Source organism: Helianthus annuus, chromosome 15 (genome assembly GCF_002127325.2).
Source record: "Helianthus annuus cultivar XRQ/B chromosome 15, HanXRQr2.0-SUNRISE, whole genome shotgun sequence".
NCBI classification, from domain to species: domain Eukaryota; kingdom Viridiplantae; phylum Streptophyta; class Magnoliopsida; order Asterales; family Asteraceae; genus Helianthus; species Helianthus annuus.
The window spans coordinates 118,552,385-118,567,301 of NC_035447.2; the positions used below are offsets into that span (position 1 = coordinate 118,552,385).

At 36.7% G+C, this 14,917-nt stretch overlaps 1 protein-coding gene across 1 annotated transcript; it reads left to right on the forward strand.

Moving 5' to 3' along the window:
* Positions 1-13,411: 13,411 nt before the first annotated feature.
* On the forward strand, positions 13,412-14,562 carry LOC118487519. Its single transcript, XM_035984434.1, has 2 exons — positions 13,412-13,964; positions 14,228-14,562. The coding sequence occupies exons 1-2, from the start codon at positions 13,412-13,414 to the stop codon at positions 14,560-14,562; spliced, it is 888 nt and encodes a 295-aa protein (XP_035840327.1).
* The last annotated feature ends 355 nt before the right edge of the window (positions 14,563-14,917 follow it).

The window sequence follows — 14,917 nt, forward strand, 5'->3', positions numbered from 1 at the left end:
ATACCGGGGGATTGCGAGATTTGGACGCAACAGAACGCCAAGCCGCATGGGCTCAAATCGGTGAGGGGATCTACAACTCCAGCAGCACAAAGAGTACCAAACTGAGAGACCCGTTATATCGCTACATCCACAGGCTCCTCACGTACTCGCTGAACCAACGCCATGACAGTAGTGGCGTTGTTGGGGTTAGAGATTTGGTTGTCCTCCACTGCATCCATAACCGGAAGCCTCTCGATGTTCCTTACCTCCTACTGCGGAACATGCACTTAAACCGCCTTGCCACTGCTCCTACACCAATCTTCTTCGGGGGATGGGTGTACCGTCTTTTCAAGCACTTCGCGAACATCCCGAAGTCCTTCGAAAGGAGCCCATGGTCGGGACGGGTTGATTACCATATCTGCCGGGCCATGAACTTGCTCTATGAAGCGGAGGACGGGACGGTGAGCTTTCAAAGGACACAAGGCTACGCATGGAACCCGCAAGAGGCTCTAGTTCTTCACGCACCACCTCCACATTACCAATACCCTCCCCAAGGCGATCCGGGTCAATCCTCCTCTCAAGGAGGCGGTTTTCCTAATTTCCAAAGTTTGCATGATCTTTTGCAGGAAAACCTCATGTGCACTCGGAACACCTACAACCTTGCCAACAACACACATCTCCGGGTGGGAGCTATCGAACGAAGCGTCAACGACATACAAGATGACATCGGTAGCATCCGGGAGTACATGGCGAGGCAGGGAGGCGGAGGTGAAGACAGTGATGAAGATATGGAGTAGGAGGCCGGGAGGAGCAAAGGGCTAGCTGGTTATGAGCCCACATGTTTGATTACCCTTCCTATCGAACAATTCATGGCCTGCGTGCCATTTGTCAAGACAATTTACTTTCCTTAACTCTTTTCTTTTTATTTTTACTTTGTTTTTACTTTGTGTTGGATAATGTTTAACTATGGTAAGATTAGGATGTTTGGTGCTTGGTTGGATGGTATTGAATGCTTGAACAGGTGCAACGCAAGGGTTAGAATGCTAAACATTAGCACTCGCAGCCCTAGGAGGAAGAAACCGGGAGAAAACCATATTTTTTGGCTAACAGACTGTCCACACGGGGACGTGTTCACCCAACACGCCCCCGTGTCCATCTCCCAGTTCTGCTGTTTGGCTACTGACCTGCAGATTTTTGTCGGACACGTGGCCGTGTTCACCCAACACGCCCCCGTGTTCACCCTCTGTAAGTTTTTCGTTACTGGCAGTTCGCCACGGGGCCGTGTTCAATGGACACGGGGCCGTGTCCAGAGCGCCAGTAACACAAATCTTTGTTTTTAAACACACTTTTACATATTCTAATCAACCAAAAACTCTATTTTTGGACACATTGAGGACAATGTGTAATTTAAGTGTGGGGGGGATGCTAAAACCTTGAAATTTTTGCAAAATCCTAAAACAAGCCTTACACAAACTCTATTGGAACCGCTAAACACCCCAAATTTTTTCAAAAACTTTTTCATTTTTTTTTTTATTTACTTGTCTTAGTTTAAGTTGGGAATAACAAGTTATAAAAAGGTTATATTTTTACAAGCTTACAACTGATAGCGTCGTGATAAAAAGAAACTAACATAAGAAAATTATGAAACGGTATAACAAGTCTAGCTAAAATTCGATTATATATGCTTGGTCACATTAAAAACCCATTCCCACAAAAAGTGAGTTTTGAGCCTTTATTGAGCATAAAAATACACATATTTAGATTAAATGCTCATTTTTTCGTTTCTTGTGTGAATAGCCGCTCGGTCTTTACAAATCTAGAACTTGCCACGACGATACATTCCCGGTCCTTACCAACTTAAACCCAAGTAAGTAAATGATGGAGGCATTAGGACTAACTATTTTTCTTTCAAAACCATTATTTTTCAATTTTTTTTACCTACCCAAAATCCCCCTAGAAAACCCCTTTGAGCCTAAACCTTTCATTTCATTACCCCCAAACAATTTTTCTACCCACCAAAAACCTTTTTCATTTTTTCACCTTTATTTTAGTGACAAACTCGGTTTTTCATAAACATACCTTTACGTGATCAAAAAAAAAAAAAAAAAAAAAAAAAAAAAAATTTGAAGTCAAAAACAAACATAAGCTACAAAAAGCTTGTTTGGAGAAATACTTCAAAAATAAATGTCACCAAAAATAAGGTATTTTACGAAAACCGACACTTGTCACGATTTTCGCCCTTTTTACTAACCACTAACCAACCACCCACCTTTAAACCCAAGCCTTCACCCCAAAAAGACCTCTTGATATTTACAAAGGTAAAAGTTAAAAAGGAGGAGGATTGATCGCTTGGCAAGCATATGGAAAATGTAAATCCGTGCCGCTCTCGAGCGATTCACTTAAATATACACCTTCGGCCGAGTGATTGAGTGATCTCCCGTGAGGTATGTGAACTTGTATATAAATGGAATTTTAATAAGGCATGCTATGCCAAATTAAGTAGTTTTATCTTATGTAAAGTTCAAAATAAACCATGACGAATAAGATTGTAAATAAAATAAAAATAGAACCTATCTAAACCTTGGATTCCCGACACTCTAAGGACAAGTTAAAAAACTTCTCTTCTACCTATTCCATTTGGGAGTGTAAGCCACATTAAAAGAGTTTTGCTTGAGGACAAGCAAAAGTTCAAGTGTGGGGGTATTTGATGTGTGTAAAATGCAACATATAAAACACATCATTTAAGGCATAAAACTAACCCTTTTTAAGTACTAATGTTAGAAAAAGAGTGTTTTTGTCTTCCTTTTGTATTTTCAGGATGAAATGAGCTCAAAATCACAAAAGAAGCAAAAGACTACTAAATCTACCATAAATACAAGAAAAGGAACAAAAGTGAACTGCCCGGACCCTCAACGGCACCTCCCAAGACAAAGAGAAGAGAAACAGGGACTGAACACGCCCCGTGTCCAGCGAACACGGGGGCGTGCCCAGGAAGCAGCAGAAAAGACAAACCAGTAGAAGCTTCCATTGCTCACCACGGGGCCGTGCCCAGCGGACACGGGGGCGTGTTGAAAGTACAGCAGGCGCATTAATTGTAATTCGCAATTACAATTAATGAAGAGAGAGAATGTCAGACGGGCACGGGGCCGTGTTCAGCGAACACGGGGCCGTGTCTAGCGTTCTGTTCAGCCTATAAATAGAGGAGCTTGGCTTCATTCTCTCTCATCCCTTGGCACACCACCTCTCTCACACTTCATCCACCACCCACCACCACCATAACACCATCATCCACCACCATCATCCATTGTCCATCATAGAGTGTGTGAGTCGTCTCGGGATCCAAGATTGATCGTAAGAGTTCTTGACAATCAAGGCCATGTTTGCCTAAGTCTCTTACATCACTTGGTGAAGACAAGTGTTTAGTATAATACTTTTTATTTTTAATCTTTTGCACTTTTTATTTGGTTTTGTATTAATGACTTTAATAACTAGTTACTTATGTTGAAGGTGATCTTTCCTTATCGTTTGTCCGTGGTGTCTTGGCATTATTTTACTGTCTATATAAAATAAAAGATTTTCACCATTCATATCTCCACGGTCTATATGGAGGTATGTTGGCTACCTGGTCGGGGGTTAAGGGAACGGTTTGGTAAAGGTCTTGCCCTTGTTCAGCGTTTAGAGGTCCTGCTTGGGACCTGGGTCAAATTTAGTAGGATCTCCTTCAATGCCCATAGGTATTGGATGGCGGGGATCCAAACTCTTTGACCCCCTCATAAGCTAACTACTATTAATACTATAACCCGGCTATTTAGAACCGGCTGTTATTTAAGTTATACTACTTATCCCGGGGTAACGTCCCTGCTAGAATCCGAGCTCAGACTTTAGCCGAGGTAAACGTTCACCGCCAAAAGCGGGGCCTACCATAATTTGCATTAATAACTTAATCATTATCTTTCATAATCCAACCCTTTAGGATTGTATCCTTGCTGACTCAAACTACTGGGTTGAGGGTAACGTCACCTCCGAAAGGGGCCTACTACAATAACTAAGATAATCTCTTAAACAAGTGCAAAAGTGCGAAAATAATCAAAGGTTATACTAATACACGTGTCGGATCCAAGTGATTCATCTTGTCTATCTGTTTTTTATTATTTTATTTTTCAGCATTTAGTTAGTTTTTATTTTTCTTAGTTTAAAACATTTTTCTAACTTTTTGATTTGATTAGACGTTGAGGATAAACCGGTATTAAAAGCTCTTTGTGTCCTTGGACGACCTCGGTATCTTACCCAACACTATACTACGTCCACGATGGGTGCACTTGCCCATATGTGTGTTTAAGTGTTAGTAAATATCGTGTTTTTATAAATTTAAAACTTGGCTAAAAGTGTAAAAAGGGTTAAATATATATCTAAAATCATATATAAACTAACACGCATCAGTTTTACCGGCAATAATTACCGGTACCCGAAGACATTCATAATTCAGTTTATTGTTTGTCCATTTGTCTCTCAATTCCACCGTTACAATCATGTCTTCAAATCATGCGAGTAACCCCCTGTTTCGTGTCACACACCAAAACCTCATCATAATGAGAGAATAATCAACGACTTCGCTACACAAATCAACATACTTCACTTGTTCTCATCCCTTTGGGATTGTGTGATCCCAATTTTTACTTCCACAATATTTCTTTGAGATTCAAGATCTAAGTTAAGCAATCATTTTCTTTTTTGACATTTATGATCTGAATTTAGTGTTATTTTTCTTTCAGACTGTTGTCTCAATTAGTGCTCATTGTTCCTTTGAAGTTCATGACTTCAATCTACCACTGTGCTTATTTATGCTCATTGGTTGTAAGTTTATGTATTTAAGACCTAATTGATAGAAACCCACCCCATTTTGTTATCTAAGACCTCGTTTGAAAAGCATGGAGATTATAGAAGATAATTAAACCAAATGCTTCCACGTATTTAGCTTTGTTACACCTGAAAACCATAATAATCACTATCGTTGTAGAAGTTGCTAAGTGCGCCCAGATCGGTCGACCGGGGAGTTATGAGTACTCCCGGCAAGGCATAAAGTACTCGGCGAGTACTCAGACATGTTAAATAATAACAAAATTAGTTTTCATGAAATTATATAATGTCAATTATCATAAGTTTACTATTATTATAATAAAATCGTGAAATATCAATATAAATGTTTAAATAGTAAAAGTATTTCAAAAAATGATTCATTTTCTTGAAAAACGATACACAATTCTTTAATATAATACGTGACACCACCTGATAAGGATGCTTTATAACATAGTTGATACAAAGAGTGATTATTTTATTGATAACAACTTACAGGACAAGGTTGAAAACTGAAATATAACATCTAATCAGACTAAGCCTAATATGATATTACAAAACTTCTACCAGATTACACAATCTGAGATACACAAATGTATCCACTGTTGAAAAGATTACACAATCTGAATGAAAGTATGAGGTATATTATCCAATCACACCATTACAAGCTTGGACTAAAGCCAACAATCATGTCTTATTACCTGTGACACATGCTTAAAAGACGTTAGCTATTGCTAGCGAGTTCATGAATATACACAAGTTATAAATCACATCATTATATCATGACTTTGTACCAACTCATATCATCATAACTTAACGTCAACACGTGACATACATCATCGTAACAGTTAATATCCCTACACTGACCAGTGTAGTATCTGACAAATCCCGCACAACACAACGTATAAGGACCACAAATATCATGTGTATGTCATGCGTACAACAATCATTCCATATTATTACAGTTTTGGACAAACAGTTCATATAATTGAAAGAATTTATAAAACTCACATGTGTAACAGTTGTTAGCACAATCAGGTAACAATTGCTAACTAGTTATTTATCATGGTTGGATACTGATTAACGCCACCTCATTTAAGTATTGTTGATCAGTCCATCCGTAACAATAACTTTAATGCTTAAAAATTTATCCTAGCACTACTAATACTAATAAAATAATAAGTAATTAGATATAAACTTAAAAGAGAAGTACCTTAAAACTAATATATTTAAGGCAAATTGATGTAATGTCTCCCTGCTCATGCTCTAAAAATGACTACTAGCAACACTTAAAACGGTACTGCGTACTCATGATTCTCTTTATACTAGAGCGTTCCCATAAAAACCAATTATCTAAACTGAATCCTATATACATTCCTATTTAAAGAAGGATATAGGTACTGAGTTTATGTATTACGTCGATGTGGGATGGTACCAACTATGCCTAAAAGTTCGATGTGAGACTTACACGTAGGGGTGTAAACGAGTCGGGCGAGCCGAGCTCGAGCTCGCTCAGTTCGAGCCTACTTATTTGAGCTCGAGCTTGCTCACGAGTAAAACCCAAAACTCGAGCTCGCTCTACTTGGCTCGATCTATTTTGAGAACTACCTCAAACGAACTAAAAACTCAGCTCGATCTCGCTTCAATATCGCTTAAACGAGCCAAAGCTCGACTTGAGCTCAGCTCACCAATGTTATCATCATCATTATTATATTATATATATAAAATAAAATGTTGTTTGGGCTCGCGAGCCTAAACGAGCTTTGTATTTCAGGCTTTGAGCTTGGGCTCGATAACTAAACGAGCTCTATTTCAGGCTCGAGCTCAAGGCTCGGGCTCGGGCTCGTTAAAGCTCGGCTTGTATGAGCTTTTAACTGAGTCGATAACGAGTAGCTCTCGAGCCTTTGGGCTTGTTTACACCCCTACTTACACGTGAAGTTTCATTTACAACTTTGATGTTTTTGTTTTATATTATTTTATATATTAGATAATTGGTCGAAGATAACCGACTTTCAGCAACCGGTGTTTTGCTGTGCAAGAACATGGCTCATCCTAAGTTGCCAGATATTGTACTTAGATCTGACAAGCATATGTGGCTTGTAAAGGGTGCCAGTGTTATGAGGATCTTGTGTGTTTGAAGACATTTTGGTTGTTTTACAAAGTTTTTGATTAACCAACTTTGAACGTGAATTAAACTTTTCACTCTGTTTTTCAACAAATACGAACAAACAGTATCAATGAAATTGAGCTAATCTTTTATATCAAATTGACTGTTAATCGAATTTTGTAACACCCCGAAAATATAAAATTGTGATTATAACTTTAAAGTGGCAATATAACAAAGTAAACTAACTAGCAATAAAATAACCTAGTTAGTTAATTATCTATAGTAATATGGGAGTTTGAATAAACATCTAAAACAAGGAAGAGCTAATAAGTTGAGGGGCCAAAGATGTTAAAGATCAAACTAGTTTTAATAAATACAAAAAATTAAAAATCCAAACACACATTTTGTGTGTGTGGATCAAACAGAAAGCAAGGAAGGGGCGACCAAACACCTTCGAACCTAGCTTCAACAATTGATCAAATTGAGGGCTCCAATCTGTTCCCAATCAATTTCCAAGCATAAATTAGTGATCATCTCAGTGAAGAGATCATAAGGTATGCTAAATTCCATCATTTAGTTCCATCTCAGATTCTTGATAAATGGTGAAATTGAAATCTAAACTTGATACGTTGATGTTTAGATGAAATTAGGGCTGAAAACATGTTTAGATGTAAATCCTAGCTAATAATTTGTGAAATTGATGCTTAGATTATGAATATTCATGTTTACCCATCTAAGAGTTAAATGGTATTTGTGAATAATAGGAAACCCCAATAATGTAATCAGAAAACGGATATTCACGGTTTGCATGAAGCGAATCTGACATTAATATGCATGTTAGAAGTAATGAACTTGCAAAAAGTGTAAAAGTTCGACTAAATAGTAGAGTCATGAACTTGCTAATGGCTATTTAAAAACAATGCTCTTAAGGTGTTTGTTAAAATGCCTAAAAGAAAGCTAACATAGTGAATTTTGGGTAAAAACGCATGTTTAAATGATATGGCAAATTATGCGTGATATGTTGTGAAAGGAGTTTTAAACAATATTTGATTGAACTCTATAGACAAAGCGGGTGAATCTTCAAGCAACCAAGTTGGGAAAGACGCGCGCTTGAAGGATAAGCTATAAGGTACACGACTTGTTGTCTCTTTACATTTATGTAGACAAGTCTAGTCATAGATATGTTTAATGTTGTTATAGTGAAAAAAAATTGTAATCATTTGGTAAGTCTAAGAAGTGATGGAATTCACTCGACAAACCAAACGGGTCAAAATAAATGGTTGGCTAGATATGCTTAATGCTGTTATAGTGAAAAATTGTAATCGTTGGTAAGTCTAAGAAGTGATGGAATTTACTCGATAAACCAAATGGGTCAAAATAAATAGTTGGTTAGGTATGTTTATTGATATTATTGTTTATTTCGTCATGTTTGGAATGTATAATAAGTGATGTAACTCACTAGTTAAAGAACGGGTTAAAATAATGGTCGAAATGGTAGTGTTCGAAGTGACTAGAACGTCACTCGTTAAATTTGAGTTATGAAAGTGTAAACCATGGAATGGGAGTGATACGCTAAGATGAACAAGCCCGGTAATGGGTAATTATAGTTAGCAATCAATGACGATGAAATAGGCAAGTACGTAACTATTAGTTTCGTTAATTTTACTAAAATGTTTAGTTATAGCTTGGTAGCAATATCGTAGTGTGATAAAAGTGTTCGATGTATCATTGAAGTGACGAAGTTCACTCAATAGATCAAACGGGTCAATTTTGAATAGTTAGTGTATGTTGGTAAGCCATAGAAGTGACGAAGTTCACTCGACAAAACAAACAGGTTTAATTATGTTTTAAAACGATGATGTAAGTAGAGATTTGAAAGTCACAAATATGCTAGTGATAAGGTGTTTATCGCCATGTATGGATACACTAAGTTGATTGAAGAACCTTGATGTTGGGTCAAATAACTAGAACGATGTACTTGTAAAATTTGCATCAAGTGGTATGCTCGAACTATTGAAAACGAGCATGAATTCTATTACATGCGTGAAACCATAGAATGGTAATGACACGCCAAAGTTGACAAGCCCGGGAAATGGGTAATTAAGTTTAGAAATCAAAGGAATGAATGATGAAAAGTATGCCATGTGACAAATGGGTCGAATAATCGAAACATAGATTTTTGAACAATTTGTTTATAAATCGGGTTTCGGTGTGAAAATTGAATTGTTAGATCCGTATTTTAATTACGGACGCGTAGGAAAAAGAATCGACTAAAACGAACATGTAGGCGAAAAGTTATAAGCATTAGAAGTTTGGTTTTGTAAGAAAAATAATGCTGGGCAGATATGCAGGTTTATAACCTGCACTCGCTGGAAAAAGGTCTCCCTCCCGCCACGCGAAGGGAACCACTATTACTGGCGCGACACGCGAGCGTGCTCGCGGCCTGCGAAGAATTGAACGAAATCTGTCGCGTGGCGCAACTGATCAAAAATCTGAAATTATGTTTTGTTTTCATTATTTGACAATAGAACTTGATTATAGTTTTATTATGTCATCAAAACTAACATTTGGTATGGTTTTGATGTTAGGTGATATTCCGATGGTGTTCAAGCAAATGTCAAGAACCGAACACAACATTTTAAAGCTTCCGCAAGCATGACTTTTGTTTTAGCTTAACATGGATCTTGTATTACATAAAATTACAATATGTTTGTTTTTTTTACTAGTAAGGATTAAAATCCTAGACACTTTAATTAGTAGGAACTATGAACCTACGGAAAAAAAATTTAACCCGTATTTTACGCAAACTAAATGCGTACTTAGTAGTAAATTCATATTAAATTAAGACAAGTGTTACAAATTTGATTGACCTATGCTCTGATACCAATTGTTAGGATCTGAGTTTGAATTGTTTTGTGTTTTTTTTAAGATGAATAATGGAAGATGATAATAAGTATGAATATAATGCAGCGGAATGAAGAAAACTTTATAACACAAACAATGAAGATATGCTTTCATCATGAACACTTTGTGTTGAATGATTGTATTACGCAATGATTCACGTATTGCATGAATTACAACTCCACCTCAGCCTGAGATCACAGTGTTTGTTCGTACAAAATGCAAGTGAGTGAAGTGATCTGATAGAACAGTACAGGCACTGTCTTTTTTAGTACAAACCTAACCACTGTGGAATCTTTGCTGACATCACCTAGATAATGACAGCTAACAACATTAACAAACTCTAACCTCTGCTAGCTAAACACTATTACATTAATAAAGCACTGATTACAAAACACTGATGACTCTAAACTCTGATGGCTCTATCATTTGATGAAGCTTTAGCAGACCTTCTTCAAAGGATGATCAGACATTTGCTTCCAGCAGACCTTTGACTTCAACAGTGGATTAACTTCGGCAGACTTTAGCACTAAGCAGACCTTAGAACCAACAGTTGTTAGAATGCCTTTGTCATTGAGAGAAGTAGGAATCCAAAGCACTGTTATTTTGGATCAGATGTTGCACTATTGTTTTTGGCTTTGTATCATCTGTTTTCAAGGCGAGATTCACATGAGCCAACAGGATATGTGCGACCATTGTAAGGTTGATCATCGTGGGGGTGGGATTTGGTGGTGGTGGTGGCTGTAACAGTGGTGGTGGGGGTGGGATTTGGCGGTGGTGGCGGATCTGGTGGTGGCTGTCACAGTGGTGCTGGAGGTGGGGGTTGGTTGGAGAGAGAATGAGATAGAAGAGAGAGATTTAGAGATTTGTTTAATTATATTTTAAATATATACTTTAATAAATTACTAACCTACCCTCATGTGCGAAACACATGCTATACTTAACTGAAAATTTAACTAGTTAGGGCTAAATGACGTAAGGTGTAATGGTTTTCTAAAGAAAGGATTGTGACTGTAATTATTGAAGTTAAAGACTATCTGTTGCAATCCAGTACAAACATAAAGGACGAAAAGTGTAATTTACCCTATTTTAAATAAATAAGTAAAAGGACTAAAATACCATTGGGTGATTAGATTTAACAAGAAAAATTAACTTGGTTAGGGCCAAAGAACGTACCATGCAAGATTTTGGAACATTAAGTACAAAACTTATCAAACTTTTACGCTAAAAGACAGCATCTACAATTTGGTGTAAACATAAAGGACAAAACTTGTAATTACTCAAAAATATAAACAGTTTAATTTAGTTTTGAAATATTGGGTAAAGTTCTTGTACAAATAATCGTAACATACTAAACATACAAATTGAAGGAAAACTTAAAAAGACAAGGTGACATTTTTGTAATTATCAATAACTATCAAAGTTACTCTACATATATACCTAAAAAACCTAAAAAAACCTAACCCCACCCCCAAAAACCTAACCTCCCCACCCCCAAAAAAAAAAACAAAAAAAAAAAAAAAAAAAGACCTAACACCCACCCAAGCTAAAATGCTAAAAACTAAACTCCCAATAAACCTAAAAAAATAAAAAAAAAACACACAAATTATTTATTTTTTTTAACATTTTTTTATTAAAACATCGCTACTTTTAGTAGCAGCAAAAAAAAAAAAATTTTTTTTTTCTAACAAAATGTAGCGATTTTTTAATAAAAAATGTTTAAAAAAATTGTGTTTTTAGGTATTTTTGGTTGAGTTCACATTTGTATAATAATTTTGATAGTTGATAGTAATTACAAAAATACCACCTTGTCTTTTTGAGTTTTCCTTTAATTTGTATGTTTAGTATATTAAATTATTTGTATTTGATTTTTTCCTTGAAATATTATCCTTTGTGTTTGCATAGATGGTATTGACTTTGTAATCTTACTCACATAAGTGTCGTAATATTTGTAATCTTACTCACATCAATGTCGTAATCACATGAATCCTTGCCGTGTTGCTTTTTTTTTTTTTTTTTTTTTTTAATAAATGTTTTTATCCTTGCCGTATTGTTTCTTTTTTTCTGTAATAATTTTTTTTTTGTAATAAATATGAACGCTTCATCATTCTACCCCCTTCTTCCTCGAAACTGCACCCCCGCCATAAACTATACAGATTAGCAATTAGGTCCCTCGATTTTTTTTTTTTTTTTTTTTTTTTTTTTGCAAACTGCATCTCACTCCCCATCATAAAATATACAGATTAGCCAATTAGGTCCCTCGATATTTTTTTTGCTTAATTTAGCAGTAAAACTTAGTTTAACCATGATGAACAAGGAAACTTATAATAAATGGATTCTGAGCTACAATATATATTTTGCATAGTTGAGGTCCAGAAGAGTGAAATTGTATCACATTCAGAGCTAGAGGCTGGCACTACAAGCATGCAACATATATATATAGGATCCGGCAGCTTAACAAAATTAGCTCCAACAAAAATCTGTTGGCGGTAATTCCCGACTCATCACAAGTCGGTGATGGAAAAGGGTGACAAAGGAGTTCAAGTCACAAGTCGGTGAACTTGAAGGATCAAGTTTGACAAGTAGGTTAAATTGGTTAAGTTTCCTAATTACATTATAATTATATTTGGTAATATCTTGGTCACCAAGTTAGGGTTATATGGTAATGTCTTGGTCACCAAGTTAGGGGTAGCTTATTATAAACCAAGGTAGGGTAGACATTATTAAGAGTCAAGAGAAGATAAACCGAGTTATGGTTTATGAGTTATTGTAATCAAGTTTTTTGAGTTATATTTTCTTGGTTATAATAAAAGTTCATTGGAGAGTTATTTCATTCGTTCTTGTTCTTGTGTTTGATTATTCGATTGGGACTTGAATTGGTATCAGAACCAAGTTCAATCGTCGATATCAAACGGCTACTTGAGGTGATCAACGACTAAGGAGTTACGAGTCGGTGATTGGATTGCAAGTTTTATCGGCGGCAACGGAGTCATCGTTCCCGGAGATTAAAGGCAAAACATATCAAGTGGAGTTTTCCGATCGGTATGGTATAATAATTTATAGTTGTTGGTTTCAAGATTGGAACCTTTTACGAATTAATCATCGACTTGCGGTGATTTTGTGAGAAGCAAATTAAAGAGCAAGGAGACCCAAAAGGAAAAAAAAAGTGTGTTTTCTTTTTCCCATGTAAGCTACGAATAGAAACATAAGATTTTATAAACTGTTGATTTTGTTTGCCTTGTTGAAACAACAGTTAACAAAAGTCAATTAAAGAAAAGAAAAAGACGTCAATTTAGTTTGATTTTATTAATAATTAATAATTAAGAAGTTGGTTTAGTTATTTATATTTTTTTATTGGTTCAAACAAGTTGTGTTCAACCATTAAACGTTGTTTGGGTTGGACAAGCGGGTTCAATTCAAGATCTTTTTTTATTCGGTTTTCGAGAGGTATTCGTAACCGGGTTTCTGTGAACAAATGCGTTCGTTTCTGAAAAGTTGTTCAGAAATCAATGACGAATGGGATAGACCACCACCGGTTGTGGTCAAGGATCAAAGTACCACAACTTTACAATGTCCAATGTTAACCGAAACAATTACAACATCTGGGCGATTCGTATCAAGGCAGTATTCAAGGTTCATGGAATACAACAAGCTTTAGAACCAGGCGAAAAGGAGGTAGATGCCAAAAAGGATGACATGGCAGTTGCACTTCTACTTCAAGCAATACCTGAAGAGCTCGTGTTTCAAGTAGCTCAGTTTCAGACTGCAAAGGAAATCTGGGAAGCGTTGAAGACACGGTATGTTGGGGTTGAACGGGTTCGAGAGGCAAAACTTGAGCAACTGGAAAATGAGTTCGAATCCTTGAAGATGAAAGAAACAGAGACAGTTGATTCTTACGCGGGCAGAATAAGTCAGTTGGTTACCAAGGCGGCCAGTTTGGGAACCACCTATGAAAATAGAAAGCTAACCAGAAAGTTATTAGGCTCAGTTCCAGCAAAGTATGTTCCAATTGTAGCTTCAATTGAAAAATTTGCAGATTTGAAGACTATGACGTTTCAGGAAGCGATTGGTAGACTGAAGACGTTCGAAGATAGGATTAAGGGTATCGAGTCTTTAGCTCAAGGTAATCTAATGTTTGCCAATGGTGATCATTCTCGAAATCCAAATCCTATGAAAATACGCGTGGGGTGGGCGAGGCGGTTCAAGTTACCGAGGTAGACGTCAAGACTGGGATGATGAGGACCAAGATGGAAGTCAAAGCCGAGATGGTCAAGATCATGGTCAAAGCAAACGGGTCAAAGAAGAACCAATGATCGCCAAAAGGAAGGAAAGATAGATCACGGATTCAGTGTTACCGTTGTGATAAATTTGGTCACTTCACGTCAGGATGTCCGGATCGTATGAAGAAACAAGATGAAGCTAACTTAGCTAAAAACGATGATTTTGATCCATCATTATTCATGATGAGATGTGATCAAGAGACGGTTTTTCTAAATGAAGAATGGGTGAATCCAAAGCGTTTCGAGACTGAGCCAATGGAGAAAGATACTTGGTATCTCGACAACGGAGCATCGAATCACATGACGGGTAATCGAGCTTATTTCTTTGAACTTAATGAACGTGTCACGGGAAAGGTGAAGTTTGGAGATGGATCTTGTATTGATATACGGGGAAAGAGATCAGTATTACTTGAAGGGAAAAAGGGGAGAAGCGTCTGTTAACCGATGTTTACTACATACCGAGTTTGCAAAACAATATCATAAGTCTTGGTCAAGCAACGGAAGGTGATGCGACATTCACATGAAACGTGATTTGCTAACCATTCATGATGATACAGGAAAGATTATGATGAAGGTGACAAGGACCAAGAACCGTTTGTAAAATCAACCTCAAGATAGCAAGTTCCGGTACACAAGATAACATGACTGGAATAAAGAATTTTGCGGGTAGGGATCTACAAAGAGGTGAACTGAAAGATGATACGGCAAGTACGAGTCAGAATCTTCTCAAAGATCCAAGTTTAATGAAGAAACCCAAAATTCAAAGTCCAAAGAAAAATGTTCAAGAATTCAAAGA